Raw genomic sequence first — 19,491 nt, 5'->3', positions numbered from 1 at the left:
TATATAATTATTCTATACATACTTCTATTTATCAGTTCTTTCTCTGGATGCAGATAGTGTCTTCAGGTCCTTTATAGTTAATTTGGGCATTTACAATAGTCAAAATTATTTATTTGCTCAAAGTAGTTCTTAAAACAACATTTCTGTTACTATATACAATGTTTTCTTGGTTTTGCTCATTTCACTATTCATTACTTTATGCAAGTCTTTCCATGTTTTTCTAAGATCACTGAGCTCATCACAATCATATACCACAACTTGTTCAGTTCCTATACCTAACTTCTTTACAGTTCTCTGGTTTCCTTTATAGTGATAATATCAGTATCAATATGGTTTAGTTCCTCTCATTGCATAACAACTTACTGGTTGCTACACAAAGATTTCCCATTTGGGGTATCAACAGTTAAATTAATATTTATAGGTTGAAAAACATTGTGATTCTTAGTGCTCTTCGATCCATTTTTGATATACAACATCATTGCTTCAGATGTGAAAGGGTGTTACATAGGGCAGGGGTATTTACTAGTTTTCTTTGTTTTAAGGTTACCAGGGCCAAAGAATTCACCATTTTGCTCTTGAGCTGCAAATGCATTCAGTCACCACAATCACATTTGATGACTTTACAGCTTGTTAAAATCTGCCAGAATTTGCATGTAATATATTGGCATAGCTTTGAGCATGGTTACCTCCATGTTTCAGTGAAGTAGGCAATACACATATATACACACATATACATATATACACATAATATTTAAAATGTATTTTAAAATATAAAAATATATGCATACATATAGAAATAAAGAGCCAGCATATTTGCTGTTCTTTGTCACTCACTAATTGTGTCCTTAAAGTAAAACATGGAACTGAAAGATCTTAAAACAGATTTCTTTGATTTGATTAAAACAAATCTATTGCTTTCTTAATTATATTCATTTACAAAACAATTAAAAAGGAATAATTTAAAAATTTTTATTTCAATAGCTATAAGTTTATTTTCTAATTGTGAATGTTTTGAACGTGAGTATCAAAAAAAACTTTGCTGGCCTTGTGCTTTTATTTTAGAGCACATTTTTTTTTCTTTCCTTTTGGTGAGGCAATTGGGGTTAAGTGACTTGCCCAAGGTCACCTAGCTAGTAAATTTCAAGTGTCTGAGGATGGATTTGAACTCAGGTCCTCCTCACTCCAAGGCTGGAGCTCTATCTACTGCACCACCTAGCTGCCCCTATTGAGAGCACATTTTCACAAATGAGAGAAAGTAAAGCTATTTAACTTGTTGCATATTTATCTCATCTACTTAACTAGACTGTCAGCTCTTTGAAAGCAGAAATCATGTCTTTGTTATTTTAAAGGATCTAAAATAATTTTGCATAGTATTTTGCAAAGTATTTGTTTAATGAATATTTGTTGACTGAGGATGAAACTATATATCTCTGGTGACATATGCTTAAAGATTCCAAAGTAAATATCAAAAAGGGTTATAGCTAAAAAATAGAGATGTATGATTTAGCACTTATATTTACTTAAGCATGAAATGCAAGAATCTTATGTTGTCCCTGAAATGGTACTTGGACTTCTCTGGGAGAAAATTAATAGCATTTTGATAAAATTCAGTAAATTTTAATAGCAGCTACTAATTGAATTGTGAACTTAAAAAAAGCACAAGATAGAGTAAATACATTAATTTTACCTTCAAAACACTTCCATTTTCTGAGACACTGAGGCCTGATTTCTTTAGCAGGGGTCGACCATCTTTTAACCAAGTCAAAATGGGTGGGGGAATAGCATTGCCCTGACAGTGTAGCTCCACAGCTTGGTTAATGAAGACGGAGACATTCTGTTCTTCTCCCATAATATTTGGTGGAACTAAACAAAAGATGGAAAGAGATTTTTCTCAGAAAGGAAGAGGCTAGCACATGTTTAATCTTCATTAATCATCATGAGATGCAATGAAGTATTTTGTTGGTTATCATAAATGGTTTTTCTGCAGGCATTTTGGCATACTGCCTTGACGTCCCGTCTTAAGAAAATTGGCCTATGGTCCAGCATAACTAAGTCACAGTAAATCTGCTCATTTTGAACAGATATTCCTTACCGAGTGCTCATCTTTAAAACTTCCAAAAAGAAGGGTAGTGCTAGCATGTCTCAAAGCTATAGTCAATAGAAATGACCCATTATAAAAAATTTAGATTTTAACTGGAGATTATAATGAATATGCTTAAAAAAGGTGGGGTGGGGGGGAGGAAGAAAATTATTCATAAGTGAAAGAGAAGCAAGTTCAACTTCAAAATGTTCTGTTTGTAAAGTATAACAATGCTCCAATAATAAAATTATCAAACTTTAGGATTATATGGGACATTAGAGACTATCTAGCTTAATCCTTATATATATTACGTATAACAATTATATATAATCCTAATTATATTATAGCTTGTCCTTACTATATCTTATTTTTTTAAACAAGGAAATTAATACTTAAAGGAGTTTAATGATCAACCCAGGATTCCATTTAGAGGCAGATATGGGACCAGAACCCAGTTTCATGTTCTTCTTATTATTTCACACTGCTCTCTTAATTATATATTAATTAAATTCAGTGGGGCTAAAACCACAAAATTAAGAAAGGAGACACGTAGCTTAGTGATTGGCTATTCACTATTCTCACAATTATCGTACAAGAGGGAAGGCACTAAATTTATGATTAGAATTCTCTGATATTAAGGGTAGTCAGCCACTGAAATGGTTTCCTGATGAAGGCTGTAAAAAATGTCCTCCCTTGGACAAGGTAAAAAGTAGAGAAAATAACTTCCTCTTTGGTGGTATAAGTTGAAATTACACCAGGAACTAAGCAGGAATGAGAGAGTGGACTGAATAACTTCTTAAGTACTCTTTCTGAAGTTGAGCCTGCTATAAAAGGACCACCTTGAGGAGTTTCTTGTCCTTCCTATGAGTTTCTATACTTGGAATAATTTTTTTTATCTTTGTAAAGAATAAAGATGTTAAATCAAAACCACTTACCAGTACAAAATAGGGAATCACATACCATTTAAATAAATTCATTTCTTTTTTTTTTTTGGTGAGGCAATTAGGGTTAAGTGACTTGCCCCGGGTCACACAGCTAGTAAATGTCAAGTGTCTGAGGCTGGATTTGAACTCAGTTCCTCCTGACTCCAAGGTTGGAGCTCTATCCACTGTGCCACCTAACTGCCCCAATAAATTTATTTCTAAGAAACTTTTTAAGCTCTTTGTTTAAAATGGAATTTTATTGGCACCAAATATTGTTCAATAAAGAAGGCATTGTCCAGAGTTTGGAAATATTTTTGCTATACAGAAATTTTGTTGTAACGATATTTGTTGCAACAGGAGATGATCTGTAGAGTACAGTATTGTTTCAATTATTCAAATACTGTCATTTCTGCCTGTAGAAGTCACCATTAGGAAAAAAGGGCAAAATTTAAACATGAATTGACATTAGGGATGCGTACTGGGATAACTCCCTCTGCCTTCCTTTTTTATGTGTCACTAATGTGTAATGGATTCTGGGTATTAGCTTTTCCAGAGGTATTGCTGCTCTTGGAAAATGTACACTGCACAACGACTTAAGCAGACCCCTTTTGGGTACTTGAGTAAATACATTTTGCATTGATTTGTGATGCTTTCTTTTCTTTTTTTTTAAATGAAATTTAACACACAAACATCTGGCATAAGATTATGTTTCAAGTCATCTGTTGAGAAGAGGGGGAAAAAAGGGAGAGACAGGAAACATTGGAATTGTGTTTGAGAAATGCCACAGTTCTGTCATAGACAAAAGGTAACCAATAAACTTGTGGGGCATTAAAATTACATTCATCGTAGTACCACAAGTACAGCCAGTGCCACTTTTTTATTTTTTATTTTTTTTTTATTTTTTTTTTTCTGGTGCCACTTTCTAAGATGTCATACAAATGTATACTTTCACTATATTTCCTTCTATTTTTCTTAGCACAGAAAGCACTAAGCAGAACAGCTGATTTCACAGTTTGGAAATAATTTAAGGGAAAGTCTGGTCTCTGTGGATAAGAAGAACAGTACTAGTATAAAAATATGTTTATCTTCATTTCTTTGTAGTATTCACAAAAGAGTCTGTATTCTTTATGGATGTTTATAGAACTGAGAGTTGGAAACAACTAAGGAAAGCAGAATATGAATTTATTTCAAAATATTTTATCCTTCAATTACTTTTCTCTGCAGTTAAGTGAGCTGAACCAAATTGAAAAACAAACTAGCTTTTTTAAACCGAGAAGCAGACTGCAAAAACAATACAGTATTTGTTTCTTGGAGAACATAAATTAAAATGAATCTAATTACTTTTAAGGATATACATTACCCAAATAAATATATTTTATCTCTCTTGTCTCTTGCTCCCAACTTTCTGTTTAGTCTGGGGAAAAGAAGGTCCTGACCTTTCAGTTCCTCAGCTACTTTCTATGTTATTCTTACTTCGCTTCCTGGTTATGTTTCTTGGGGAAGGCTTCACAGTAGGGTAGTTTTTCATTCTGTGTATTATACTTGAGGAATGTAATTGCTAAGAGTCAGATGCCACAGAGTTATACTATCTGAGATCCTAATTTGTGATCCCTGGGAAGCTCTCTGAGTTCTTTAAAGTAAAAATACAATGGAAATCCAAAATTATTGGTCTCAAACTTCCTATTTTAGGTCTGTAGGGTGAGACAATATACAGTCCAAAGATGCAGAGCTACAAAGGGAGAAATTCTTACACTGGACTGATCCTCTTCTAGGCAAAACTGAATCCTTCTGCCCCTAGGTAAAGTCTACAGATGGCTCCCTCTTAAACTTAATTATACCTTAGGTTGCAATAAGGGATTTGGCTATTCAATTTACTATTTCATTAATACTTCAAGGAATGGTGGTTTCATTGGAATGGTTATTCTCTCTCTGGATACAGATTGCAACATCACTATATTTTTGTTGATGGTCTTTGAAAGTTGTTTTGACTGAAAAATATATTATCCTGAAGCCAAAATAGTAATAAATTAGAGGATCTGGGTTCAAATCTTGTATGTGACCCTACTATATGTGTGGCTTTGGACAGGTCACTTAACCTCTCTGGGACTCAGTGTCCTCCTTTGTAAAATGAGGAAGTTAAACTAGATGGCCTCTGAGGTACCTTTTAGAGCTATGAAACTCCAAATTTAGCTAGGCTGGTCCTCACTGGTTACCAGGTTTGTATGTAAAGTATTTCCATATTGTTAGAACTTGCCAGAATTTGTGTTCTGCGGGTAAGAGTCCAAGGTCACTTGTGTTTTGATAGGGCATCAGTTTTAGAGAAGAAGGAAGAGGGAGGGTTAAGGAGGGAAGAGAGAGAGAGAGGGATGAGGGTAGGGAGGAGGAGGAGAGGGAAGAAGAGTGGGGAGAAAACTAGGAGAAGCAGCAGCAGCAGCAATCTAAATTCTTGTATGCCCTCATCATTTCAATGCCTGGACTATTTGCAAAATCCTGCTAATTGGTCTTCCTGCCTCAAGAGCCTTCCACTCCAGTCTATCTTCCACTCAAAGTGATCTTCTTAAAGCACAGGTTTGACCAGATCACATCCCTATTCAATAAACTCTACTGGCTCCCTTTAGCCTCCAAGATCAAATGTAGAATCTTCAGAACATCTGAAGTCCTTCATAACCTGGTGCCCTCATATTTTTCCAGTCTTTTTATACCTTACTACCCCCTCTACCAAGTATTCTGCAATCCAGTGACACTGGTGTTCTTGATTTTCCCTCACACAAAACAGTGCATTTCTAAACTCCGGGAATTTTTGCTGGCCATATCCTATGTCTGGAATTCTTTCCTCCTCATTTCTGCCTGCTGGCTTCCTTAACTTCATTCAAATGCTGGCTAAAATATGGGCTTTTACCAGGTATGAGATTTAAATGGAGACGAAAAGGTCCCAACTTCTCTATAGCAGGCTACATTCTTAGAGGGCCTAACAGAATCAGAAGCATCTTTTATTTTATCCCTATATGACAGGCAATGATAATCATAAAATATGATTATCAAATCATAAATCAAAAAATATAAAATCAAAAAATAATGTACATTTATTTTAATATTTGATAAAAGTATCTTAACAAAAGTATGAACAACGTTGATTGTTCTGAATGTCAAATGATGGAAAAACAGACAATGTGGATGTGCCTTTGATTGGAATAGTTGGAGGAGGTTGCTTTGGTAGAAGATTGCTTTCTAAATAGCAGAATTGCGATTAATGTTCTTATTCTTCAAATATTCCTCTGTAAGCATCAACCTCATATATCTTGGATATGTTTCTTTTTTTTATTCCAAGATTTTAAAAAATCACAGGTAAAATTTATTTAAACAAAAGCAAGCAGCTTGGTACTGACTTTTGTTTTGAGTTGACTACATTAAATATCATTGCTACTTTTCACAACTATTTATTATCAACACTTTCTTTCCCCTTCATGATCTTATTGATACATATTCATAATAGACAAAATGACTGATATTACTCACCATGTACTCTGAGGTCAATGTCCCTTTGTTTCTCCCCAGCAGCATTCACTGCCACACAGGTGTATTTCCCTGTATCACTGATCTGTGCACTAGTCAGTGCTAGGACTCTACCACCAAAAAGGACCTGTAAAAGAAAGAATAAGCAATCAAGTTGAGTAGATGTTTTCTCATGCACATTTGTTTCAGTAAGTAATGATAATAATAATAGCCAGAGCATTTATATCATGCTTTAAGGTTTGCAAAGAACTTTACAAATATTTTATTGAATGCTCAGAACAACCTTGGGAGGTAGGCTCTATTATTATCCTCATGATGAAGAAACTAAAGCAGGCAGCTAAGTGACTTGCCTAGGGTCAAAGAGCTAGTAAGTATCTGAGGCAAAACTTGAACTTAGGTCTTTAACCTGACTTAAACAATGCACCACCTAATTGCTCAAAATTATGAAACAAAGGGGAATTTTTTTTGTAACATGCAGAAACTTTTCAGAATCCTTCCAAGATTCATGAAACATTTGAGTTAGAAGGGACCTTAGGAATCATCTAATGTTACCTCGTTAGTCACATTTATTTATAAGGAAACATTTATTTTATGAGGAAACCAAAATCCAGAAAAAGAGATACATTGATCTGCCCCAACTCATAGGATCTTAGTGAGCAGAGTCAATAACTCATCCCCAGATTTCCCAACTCCTATTTTAATGCTCTTTCTACTGATCATGCTGCTTCCTATCTGGAGATAGCACCACCAATTTTGTGCACTGGTGTCATCTTAATTTATAGTGTTTTCTAGTTTGCCTGAATATGAAGACACTGTCCATGGTAGCAGAGATATACAGGATAAATAACAGGGATTAAAACTGTGATAATACAGTCACGAAATTTTTCCATAGTGAAACTGGTACCAACTGCTAGCCCAGGGTGGCCATTTTTATGGAAAAAAATTGTCTGGGGGGGAGGGAAGGGGAAGGGGATATTGCAGGCAACAAATCAGATGATCATTTAGTTTTATAAGAGAAAAAAAGATGAAATCATAAGAACAAAAACTCAATTATTCCTTTTTCCAATTGTTGCTAATAAATTCTGTTAAATTAAACTTTAAAATAGGCATATTACTAAACAATACCTCCATCTATTTTTCATCTCAGTAATCAATATTTACCTTCTATCAAGCCTTCAAAGGCTCTGGACAAGGAAGGATTAAAGAAAGCATGATGTATTGAAAGAAAAAAAACACAAGAGGTTAGGAGAGAAACTAATTTACTTGGTTAAGAAAATACAAAAATAAAATTTGATTTTGATTTGATTTGTTTTTCTCATTTTTTTTTACTCAATAAAATTGAATCAATATGAAACTTTCCCTTTAGGTCCAAGCTCACAAATTTCTGCAGAATCTTAGAGCTGGAAGGGGCTTCAGAAGCCATCTAATTTCCACTTGTGCCTGACTAAAAATCCCCTTATGACATAAAGGACAAATGGTCGACTGGCCAGGTTTTTTTTTTTTGAGGCAATTGGGATTAAATGACTTGCCCAAGGTCACAGCTAGTAAGTGTCAAGTGTCTAGTCTGAGAAAAGATTTGAACACAGGTCCTCCTGACTCCAGGGCTGGTGCTCTATCCACTGCACCACCTAGCAGCCCTGACCTAGCTCATTCTTAAATACCTCCTTGAAGAGTTAATCCAGAGAAATATATAGTAAAAGGTAGTTATTTTACACATTAGCTGGCAAGACAGAATCTGGCAAAAATAATACAAAAGGAAAAAATTCTTAAAAGTGAAAGACTGGTTCACATGCCATCTCAAGGCATTCAGTTTTTTTTAATTGCCCTCCTCATTCAGCTTATCAACAGCTTTCCTTTAAAATGTGGCAACCAGCCAGAACCACAAGCAATACTTCAGATATAATCTGACCAGAGCAGAAGACACCATCTCCTCAGAATCAACTTATATTTATTTTTATATATGTACTCTTTGTCGTTGTTGTTGTTCAGACATTTTCAGTTATATCTGACTCTTTGTGACCCCATTTGGGTTTTTTCAACAGAGATACTGAAGAGATTTGCCACTTCCTTCTCCAGCTCATTTTACAGATGAGGAAATTGAGGCAAATAGGGTCAAGTGATTTGCCCAGAGTCACATAGGTAGTAAGTGTCTGAAGCCGTACTTGAACTCAGGAAGATGTTGTCTTCCTGACTCCAGGTCTGACGCTCCATCCACTGTGCCACCTAGTTGCCCCCAGCTAATAGTTACATAGCTAAAAACAGATCAGGGGCAGAACTCTATGCAACTATCATACTTTTCATAGATTTTTCTAGTGACATATTCTTTTCCTAATTTTATTTCTTGTCTCTTAGCAGTAGTTGATTTCTTTAGAATAATGGCAGAAAGTACCTGAATTCCATCAGAGAAGCTGGAGACAGGGCTACCATCTTTTAGCCAGGTCAAACTTGGTGCAGGAATGCCTCTGGCTTCACACTCTAACCTTACCAGGTTATTAACAACCACTGACATCATGTCATTGCTCCCAGAAATTGATGGGGGGACTAAAAGAGAGATGAATTATGATAAGGCAACTTAATGTTAAGAATTATTTAATTCAAAGATAAAGACAAAGAAGGTATAATAATAGAAATAGTGTCATATATTTCTACAAAAGTTTTTTTAAACTTTTTCGAAGATGTTATCTATATTTTTCGTTTTATCCTCACAGTTACTCTGTGAGATATGCAAGGAAACCATTATTACCCAAATTTTAAAGTTGATGAAACGGAGACAAAGAGAAATGTGCTGATTTTCCTAAGGCCATGAAGCTAGACACTGACAGCACTGGGTCTAGAATTCAGATCTCTTTACTCCCAGAAAAGTGTCTGTCCTCTGCTGTACCATGCTGACTCTCTATTTAGGCAGGGAAAATTGTTTTTGGCCAAAACACTTGTGATCACAAAAAGTATTTATTAATAAATATAATTATTGTAACTGGTCAATAAGATTTCTATGGCCTGTTAGAAAAACCATTTAAATACGTGCAAAAGTCAAGCAGATATTAACATGTCCTAAAGAATAACAATATGTTATTTTAAATGCTTTGGTCCCTAAACCAAGATAACATAATAAATGTTTATATTGAAAGTTCAAGAGACTTACTGTCCATGAATCTAGTTTTTAATAAGCTCTTCCTTGCCCCCTGCCCAAATTAATTTAGGATAGGTGATACTTACCATGAACCTGTAGACTGTAAAATAATTCAGCAGTTCCTGCCGTATTGATGGCTACACATTTGTAAATGCCAGTATCAGCTATCTGAGCACTATCAATCTCAATGATCTGTCCTCTTTTCAAGAAAGTGATCCCAGCAGAGCTTGAAAGTAGATGATTATCTTTATACCATGTAATAGCTGAAAGAGGAATATGAGAGAAGAAAAGTGAGTGTGAAAAAAATTCCTTTGGAACAGCTTCATTCACTGAGCTGCCTCACGGGAAGCTATCACCCAGAAGTCACCGGGTGCCACGCTTATGCTGATTCCCCAACTTGCTCCAGTCTCGAAAGCCTCTTTGGTGGTGATTTTTACAGTTAAATGCTCAGTTGGATCTATGACCTCAACAATGTGGGAGGTCCCTCCAGCCATGCAGATTGTAACCCTCCCCATACTGTGTGACTATTGCTCATGTTCTCACAAAAGTTCACCACAGTAGGTTCACCCAGAATGTGAGAGGCTTTTCTTTCTCCCAATATCACAAATATATGAAGGGAGCACTATGACTGTTTATTTCTTATGGGGAGACATCTAAAAAAAGTATCTGTTATTCTCTGAACCTAAAGATAAGTGTCATCATAGCAAACACAGTTACTTTATGCTATTTTTTTCCATTGTCCTTCCCATCTAAAAAGACTGGCCTGGATCCCATCTTGCATTTTATCAAAACTCATTAACTGCTTACTGTCATAGATGACTGATACAGATTATCAATCTATGGGACAAAGCAAATGCTGAAAATCAAAACTTTCATCAGTAATAGCAGTTTTGTGTGATGATTTGTATAGCATTTGTGTGATGCTACTTTGTAGGGACAGGGAAAGGAATAAGCATTTATATTGTGCTTATTAAGTGCCAGATGCAGTGCTAAGCACAAATGTTATTTTACCTGATCCTCACAACAACACTATGAGGTAGATGCTATTATTATCCACATTTTACAGTTGAGGTAACTGAGGTAAACAGAGGTTAAATGATTTGTCTAGGATCACTCTGTTACTGTCTGAGGCTAGATTTTAAGTCAGGTCTTCCTGACTCCAGACCCAGCTCTTTCCACCATACAACCAGCTGCCTCAGTTGTGTATTCTTTATAACAGGAATAAATGTCAAATGACTTGGAGGGGCAGTGTGATACAGTGGGGAAAACTATGAGACTTTGGGTCAAAAAGAATGTTGTTTAAAATACTGCCCCCCCATATGTATTAGCTGTATAACCATAAGCCTTTCTCAGCCTGTTTCTGTATCTGTAAAATGGAAATAATAATATCATCCTGGATCAAATGAGATGTAAAGGGTTTCGCAAAGTTTAAAGCACTATGTGTCTTGCATTTTTATTATTATTATTAATTATCATGTAGCTTATATGCAATAAACAGATGTATAACAATTGAGTGATTCATACTGATGTCTTTTAATTAAAAGAAATTATAGAATCATAAGTAATTAACAGCAGCACTGTGAATGCCAACATTTCACTTTTTAAAACTATTCATACCTAGGCTTTCTTTACTCCCTAATAATCTTAGTAATTTTGTTGTCAGTGCTCAGGAAGAAATTATTTTTCACACACAGTTTTATAATCCCTAGAATTGCTCAAAATATTGTAAGATACAACATACCAAAGCAAACAAACATACCAGGCAAAGGATTTCCAGATGCTTCACACTCAAGCTGAATTGGACTGTTAACCACAACTGTCTCATTCAACATCTTCCCAGCATTCTCAAGGTGAGGAGGTTCTAGAAGGACAAACATTCTGAATGAGTCAGATAGAAATGCATATTTGGAGGCAGTTTGATCAGTAAAATTTGGAAGGCTTTTTTTTTGTTTGTTTGTTTGTTGATAGATACTGAGTAATTGAAAAAAAAAAGTATAGAGAGGCAGAGTATATGTTGGCTTGAAATAGTACTTTTCTATATCAATGAAACTGAAAAGATCCAAGTCCCCTTCCCTATCCCTATAGTTACTAAGACATTTTACATGAAGAATTATTAAGCATCTCAATGTGCAAAGCACTATAGATAAATCTTCAAAAATTTCTATGATCTAAAAATCTTCCTCTAGGAAATAACACAAAACACTGTGTGTGACTTATGATTTCAGACATGTAGATATTATAGAAAATGCACAGGATAGGTTTTTAAATAAATACTGGTTGAATTGATATTTCTGAATATTTTGGGTAACCTAGTCCAAAATTGAACAATTTTCATATTGGGGATTTTCCCCTGCTAATCTTCATTTCTCCCCAGGCTTTGCTCCTCTGGACTTCTCTATCATGCCCTATAAATGTCTTCATCCTAGCTGATCCCTTTAGCCTAGAATTTATACTTCTGGAGTACCCTCCACTCCTGGGATCTACTCCCACTGACTGGATGGCTCCTCCCAGAATCTCTATTTAAGAAGGGTGTCCATGCCAGTCATCTCTTCATTCCCACCAGGCTGTAATCTTCCAGATTTATCCATTATGCCCCTGCATCAGGTACCTTCCCCATCCTTGCCCCTTAAGCTTCTTTTTATGTGTTGTTTTCCCCCTAAGATTGTAAGCTCTTTGCTAGTGGTGGAGAAAAGCATTTATTAAGTGCCCACATACTATGTGCCATATATACTTTACAAATATTATCCCAAAGAATATCTTTCTTTTAGCTTGTATGTGTGTTTCCAGCACTTAGCAAAGTTCCTGGCCCATGGTAAGTACTTAATTATTTTAAATCTTTCACGCGGTAGTTTAAAAGGTTGTCATTGGGAGAGACACAACACACATAGAGAATTCACTTTAGGAAAAGAGATTTTTCAAACTGTAATCAGTTAGTAGTTTGCTTATACTCCTCAGTTTATATTCTGAAATTACCCTTAAGTAGCTAAGAATCTTACTAGCTAAATACAAGAGAGGATTATGGACCAATCAGACTGGTTTCTTAGGTAGAGCATCACACCTTGTAGATGTCTGTCCACAGTCTGCTTGGAATATAGTATATTCAGGATTGCAAAGAGCACAAAGATCAGAAGGATATTTAACACAGTGGATGACTGAGCTGGGATTCAAAAAAAATACCTGACAGGTTGGGACCCTGGGCTAAGACTACTAAGATAAAATGTGATAGAGAGGAATGTAAAAAATTAAACAGATTCCAACAATAAGCTTCACGACTCTAGTATGAGGCAGAAGAAGCACGGTAAGACACAAGGGAATGCTGGAGACAGCCTGAACTAGCTAGTGAGGGCTGACTGTAAATATTTTTAATATGAGCACTTATTGGGAATAGACAGGCATTACAAATCAGGGTTTGATGTATTGTTTTGTTGGTTGACTAGGCTTAAGAAAGTGATGGAGAAAATAATAAGAGCTGGTTGGTACGCATTTACCAGCAAACTCCTGGTTAGACAGCAGTTTGTAAAAAAAAGAAAAACAAAACAAAAAAAAACCCAACCCAACAAACAGACAAACAAATAGTGGTTTTAATTAGTGAACCAAAATGATAATATTGAGTCAATAGTGTTCATAGGGCAACTAAGATAGCTGATGTGGTCTTAGAATATGTGAAAAGAAGGAGTAAGAAAAGGCTAGGCTTAACTATATTCTGAGCTGGTCTGAAAACAATGTGGAGAATCTCTTTCAATTCTGGACATCACAGTTTAGGAAGGACAGGAAACCAGAATGTTGACAGGCCTCAAAATCAAGCAACAAAGATGAATTGAAGGAACTGGAAATGTATAGTCTGGGGAAGATAGGACTTAAGAGAAATACCACAGATGTCTTCAAGTATCTGAAAGGTTGTCAACAAGAAGAATTAACTTGTTTGGCCCTAGACGGCAAGACTAAAAGCAATGGCTTTAAGTTGCAAAGATATAAATTTAAGATTAATATAAGGAAAAACCTCCCAAGAATTAGGAGTCTGAAAGTAAAGTGGGCTGCCTCAATAGGTGATAGATATGCCTTCATTTGAAATCTTCCAAACACAGTTGGGTGACCATCCATCAGGAATAATGTAGAAGGATATTTCTTTTAGCTATTCGTGGGATTAGATGGTCATTCGGTTCCCTTACAACTATGAAAATTTGTGATCCTACAATCCCTAGAGGAGGTAGGATCTGAGGCAAATCTCACATTATGTTTCTGCCATTTCCCAATATTTTCATGTGAAATCCAGTTAAAATGTATATCATGGGCAGATATGCAAAGACGTCACAAAAGTGAGATATATAGACAAAGAATTCTGTGAAAAGGAAATGAAGCCATTCTTCCCTCTTTCTCTTAGTAATGAGTTGAGTCAGAGGGTAGGACTTAATGGCTCTTAGCTTATGCATCTAGGCATATGTGCAGAACTTCCTTGTCCTCCCTCTATTTGCTCCTTCTCTGAGTCAGAAACTTCTAGCACAGGGGATAGTCTACCTATCTGCCTACCTATCTATTAAAAATTAAAGTTCATTAAATATTAATGAACTTATCAACATCAATATTAACCACCAAATGATCTCTCACTTTCTCTTTCTCTCTCTCTCTTTCTCTCTCTCTCTCTCTGAAAAAACAATGCACCAAGATTATATACTAAGGTATAAACAGGTTACAATCTGCAACATTTTTTGAAATATACACATGTAGGGGCGGAGCCAAGATGGTGGAGTAAAAGCAGTGACTTGCTTAAGCTCTCCCCCAAACCCCTCCAAATACCTATAAAAAATGGCTCTGAACAAATTCTAAAGCAGCAGAACCCACAAAAAGACGGAGTGAAACAAATTTCCAATCCAAGAGAGCCTGAATGGTTGATCAGAAAGGTATATCGCGCCAGACTGGGAGAGGAGTGCAGTTTGGCCTGGGCGCGCAGGCCACAGCGACCCTGGAGCAGACCTCAGAGGACTGAATCACGGGGAGCTGTGGCGGTTTCCAGACTTCTCAACCCAGGAACACCAAAGACAACTTAGAAGGTCAGTGGGAAAAGTCTGTGACTGCAGTGAGAGGAGCTAGGTCTCAGCTGCAAGTCCTGAGCGTGCCCTCAGGGCAGCAGCCCTCCTGAGCTCCCGGCCCACAGACAGAGGGGGAATCGAGTTGCTGATCAGAAGGGGATTGCAGGAAACTCTTGCTTTGCTGGTGCTTGGATCTCGGTCACAATTCTGTGTGGTGGACCTAGGGTGAGGAGATGCACTGGTCTGGTGGAACTTGTAGTGGCTGTGGAGAGGAAACCCTCCTCACAGTTCCAAGACAGAAAAGAATGCTCATACACCAGAGCACAGACCAGGAAAGGAGTAAACACCTTGCCCTTGATCATACCACCTTAGAAGAACTCAAAATTTACAGGTCCCTAGAAGTATTTCTGGACACAGCTGCACAAAACCCCTGAAGCTTGGGACAGTACGTTCTCCACATTGGAAACAGATTCCTACCTTAACAAAGAGTTTATAACTCAAGTAATTGGCCAGGATCATGAGCAAGCAGCGCAAAAAGAATCAGACTATATTATCTTACTTTGATGACAAAGAAGATCAAAACATACAACCAGAAGAAGACAATGAAGCCAAAGCTTCTACATCCAAAGCCTCCAAGAAAAATATGAATTGGTCCCAGGCCATAGAAGAGCTCAAAAAGGATTTTGATAAGCAAGGAAGAGAAGTAGAGGAAAAACTGAGAGTGATGATAAAGGAGGCCCAAAAAAATACTGAAGAAAATAATACCTTAAAAAAAGCCAATGAGGAGAAGAATGCCCTTTGAAGCAAACTTAGCCAGATGGAAAAGGAAGTCCAAAAGCTTACTGAAGAAAATACTTCCTTAAAAATTAGAATGGAGAAATTGGAAGACAGGGACAATTCAAGAAATCAAGTCACTGTAACACTAATCAAAAGGAATGAAAAAATAGAAGAGAATATGAAATATCTCATTGGAAAAACAACTGACCTGGAAAATAGATCCAGGAGAGAGAACTTGAAAATTACTGGACTATCTGAAAGCCATGATCAAAAAAAAGAGCCTAAACATCATCTTTCAAGAAATTATCAAGGAAAACTGCCCTGATATTTTAGAGCCAGAGGGCAAAATAGAAATTGAAAGAATCCACTGATCTCCTCCTGAAAGAGATCCCCAAAGGAAAACTCCTAGGAATGTTGTAGCCAAATTCCAGAATTCCCAGGTCAAGGAGAAGATATTGCAAGCAGCCACAAGGAAACAATTCAAGTATTGTGGAAACACAATCAGGATAACACAAGATTTAGCAGCTTCTACATTAATGGTCCAGAGGGCATGGAGTATGATATTCCAGAGGGCAAAGGAATTAGGACTACAACCTAGAATCACCTACCCAGCAATACTGAGTATAATCCTTCAGGGTAAAAAATGGCCATTCAATGAAATAGAGGACTTTCATGCATTCCTGTGGAAAAGACCAGAGCTGAATAGAAAATTTGACCTTCAAATACAAGACTCAAGTGAAACATGGAAGAGGTAAACAGGAAAGAGAAATTACAGGAGACTTATCGGAGTTGAGCTGTTTACATTCCTGCAGGGAAGGATGATATTTGTAACTCATGAGTCCTTTGTCAGTATTGGGGTAGTGTGAGGGAAAAAATTATATGTTTGTATAGATAGAGGACACAGGGTGAGTTGAGGATGAAGGGATATCTGGAAAATAGGGTTAAGGAGTGGGAGAGGATTATACTGGGAGAAGGAGAAAGGGAGAAGTGGAATGAGGTAAAATATCTCACATGAAACAGACGAGAAGGGACTTTTACATTGGAGGGGAAATGGGGGAAGGTGAGAGGGAATGAGTGAATCTTATTCTCATGGGATTTGGCTTAAGGAGGGAATAACATACACAATGGGGTATGGAAATCTATCTTACTCTGCAGGAAGGTGGGGGGGGAAGGGGACAAGAGACCAGGGGGTTGATAGAGGGGAAGGCAGATTGAGGGAGGGGATAATCAGAAGCAAACACTTCTGAGGAAGCACAGGGTCAAAACAGAGAATAGAATAAATGGGGGATAGGATGGGATGAAGGGAAATATACTTAGTTTTTCACAACAGGACTGCTATGGAAGTGTTTTGCATGACTACACATCTATAACCTGTATCAAGATGCTTGCCTTTTCAGTGAGGGTGGGGAGGGAGTGAGGGAGAAAATCTGTAATCCAAAGTTTTAAAAACACTTGTTAAAAATAAAAAAAAATTAAAAAAAAAGAAATATTCACATGTATACATATATACATATAGGTATATGTTTGTAGATATTAGTGTACACATACAAGAGAAAATGGTGCCAACAACAGTAAAATGACTAAAACAAAACATCACATATCTGGTCTTCAAGCAAGGCATGGATTTTACATATTCTTGCTGAATTTCTCTATTCACAATGGGGAAGACAATCACAACTGATACACAAAGGATGACACCAAAGTTACCACACCCACTTTTTAGTAAGTGATGAGGCAGAATCAGCCTTAGCATTTAAATCAGTCTGGAAGAATAAGTTGAGTTTTTGGAAAATTTTTTTAATACTTCCTGGTTATTTTATTATAAGTATAGTTAATGCTATAATAATATCCTACTGGCCTAGAAGAGTTAAGATATGTAGTAACTAAAGTGGATAGTAATTGGAGCATGTGGTAATAATAGGGACATGAAAGAGTTAATGCCACTTAATTATCTAATTTGCCATCAAGAAATTGCAGTAATAGTGTCACAAATTCAAGTTATTCACAAATAAATGGAAAGTTGGTTCCCTAATCTTTTCATCTACATGTGTCAAGCCAAAAATATCAGGGGAAGGATAAAGAAAAGTTTTCGACAACACTTGGTGCTAGCAAGTATTTGGTAATAAATAAACACACACGCATACGCACATATATACATACACATTGTGTATGTAAATATATACACACACATACATATGTGTGCATGACTTGGGTAATTCAATATCACATACACATATGGATGTATATGAAATTAGGGGGTTATAATAATGACAAATATCTGCAGATTTTCCCACTAGACTATTAAAGTCCCCAGAGGGCCCTGGTGAACAATAGAGGCAGTAGAACTTTACAAATGTTTGTTTTGCCAAAGCTGTTGAAAGCAGGGATTTTACTTTCACTCACGTTTTATGGAGAAATAAATACATGCAACTAAAAAAAATGTTTGCGTCTCAGTTGGCTAACATTTGCAATATAAAACTCAGCCTCATATTTTGGTCTAAAGAATAATAACATCCAGCATTTTTAAAGTTTTAGAGGGGAAAAGGGGCTGATAGGGGCTCATACATTTTGTAAGAAGAGGAATTTTCCCAGAAAGCCTCACAAGGATGTTTCTCTATTGAAAGAATAGGATCGATGTGTTGTTTTTTTTCTGACTCAAAACCTAAACAGTTCATTGTCAGCGTCTTAGAAACTCCTTCTCATTTCCTTATGAGTAATAGAAGCATCTAAGAGTACTTAATAAGAAAGACAGTAAGGAACTGTCCTAGTGAATTTTCTAGGAATAGATACTTTACCCCTAAGACAGCCAATGATCCTAAATACAGCAGATATATTTTCTGTTGAAAGAATCAGGTACACAGTCTTCTGAGTAAAGATTAGAAGCCAAGACACTTAAAAAGCAGTGTCTAAAAACAGTGAAAGGTTAGTCCTATTAGAATGAATGGAAATATAAAAATTCCCTAACTTATGAATGGGTTGTGTCCAAAAGTGTATCTGTAAATCAGTTGTTTGGAACTGGAAATACATTGTCTTCTAGAAACAATGTTTTAAATGTTGGTTTGATTCCAAAAGCCCATGTAATGTTTTATAGCAGTGAAATACTTTAAATTTTCTTTGAAAAAGAATAGAAAATATTATTATAGAGCTAACAATTTAAAAGAAATGAATGAAATTGAGTTGAAATTTATATTCAATTTATTTTGAATATTGATGCTTTCACTTACAAGCTCTTGAAGATGGCAGATTTTGCCAGGCTGGGAACCATGGTGTGTCCAACCACAGACTGTCACCTGAAGATCAGTCTAGTTCAATTCAGGGAGCTCTCATCAGAAGACTAGCTTCCAGGTGATGAATTATTTTGGTTATAACAGCTCATGAGGATTGCCTACTAAGTTGCATAGTGCTTCAACCCATTTTCTACCTACACCAATAAAATCATTTTTTAAAAATACTGAAGCTGATGCTTGTGAATGTGAATTTCTTGACATTCTAAGGTTCCCTTCTCTCCATCAGCCCAAAGTGAAAATTTATCCATATTGCCTAGAGGTTAGAGGCAGCCCTCTAGCTTGGCCAAGATGGGCAGAGAGCAGCCAGACTCAGAGGACCAGTAGATATACAAGAGCCCTCACAGCTCAGAGACATAACTGAACAAGCAGGATGATACCTGTAGTTTTGCAAGGGAAAATAGCCAGCAGCAGCACCAAACACAGAAAGGCTTAGAGAGTGAGCTGCCCTGACTAAGCATGATTCCCATTTGTGTTCTTTCCTTCAATAAATTTTTCATGTATATTTTCTTACTCCCTCTTCTACTGTAGGAAAATATACTCATGTATGTATGAGGATTTTATTTGTCATTTATTTTGCTATTCTTTTTAATTAAATAGGTTTTACTTTGAAAATAATATGATCTTTTGTTGGTCTGGCAGGGGTGGGGAACCTGCAGCCTGGAGGCCACATGTGGCCCTCTAGGTCCTCAAGGGTGGCCCTTTGACTGAATCCAAACTTTGTTCTGTGAATTGGATTCAATCAAAGGGCCCACTT

At 36.4% G+C, this 19,491-nt stretch overlaps 1 protein-coding gene across 1 annotated transcript in view; it reads right to left on the bottom strand.

Annotated features, from left to right (window-relative positions):
• Positions 1-19,491, bottom strand: part of HMCN1 (hemicentin 1) — a 514,295-nt gene that overhangs the window by 182,007 nt on the left and 312,797 nt on the right. Inside the window, exons 37-41 of the mRNA XM_027868406.1 lie at positions 11,406-11,507; positions 9,733-9,909; positions 8,906-9,057; positions 6,520-6,643; positions 1,688-1,863 (exon numbers count right to left, since the gene is read on the bottom strand). Of these exons, the coding sequence (XP_027724207.1) occupies positions 1,688-1,863; positions 6,520-6,643; positions 8,906-9,057; positions 9,733-9,909; positions 11,406-11,507 (731 nt within the window). The remainder of the gene's footprint in view (positions 1-1,687; positions 1,864-6,519; positions 6,644-8,905; positions 9,058-9,732; positions 9,910-11,405; positions 11,508-19,491) is intronic.

The sequence above is a fragment of the Vombatus ursinus genome, unplaced genomic scaffold, assembly GCF_900497805.2.
Source record: "Vombatus ursinus unplaced genomic scaffold, bare-nosed wombat genome assembly UNPS02014789.1, whole genome shotgun sequence".
Taxonomy (NCBI): Eukaryota; Metazoa; Chordata; class Mammalia; order Diprotodontia; family Vombatidae; genus Vombatus; species Vombatus ursinus.
Note: the sequence above shows the minus strand (reverse complement) of the source record. Positions and strands in the feature narration are given on the sequence as shown.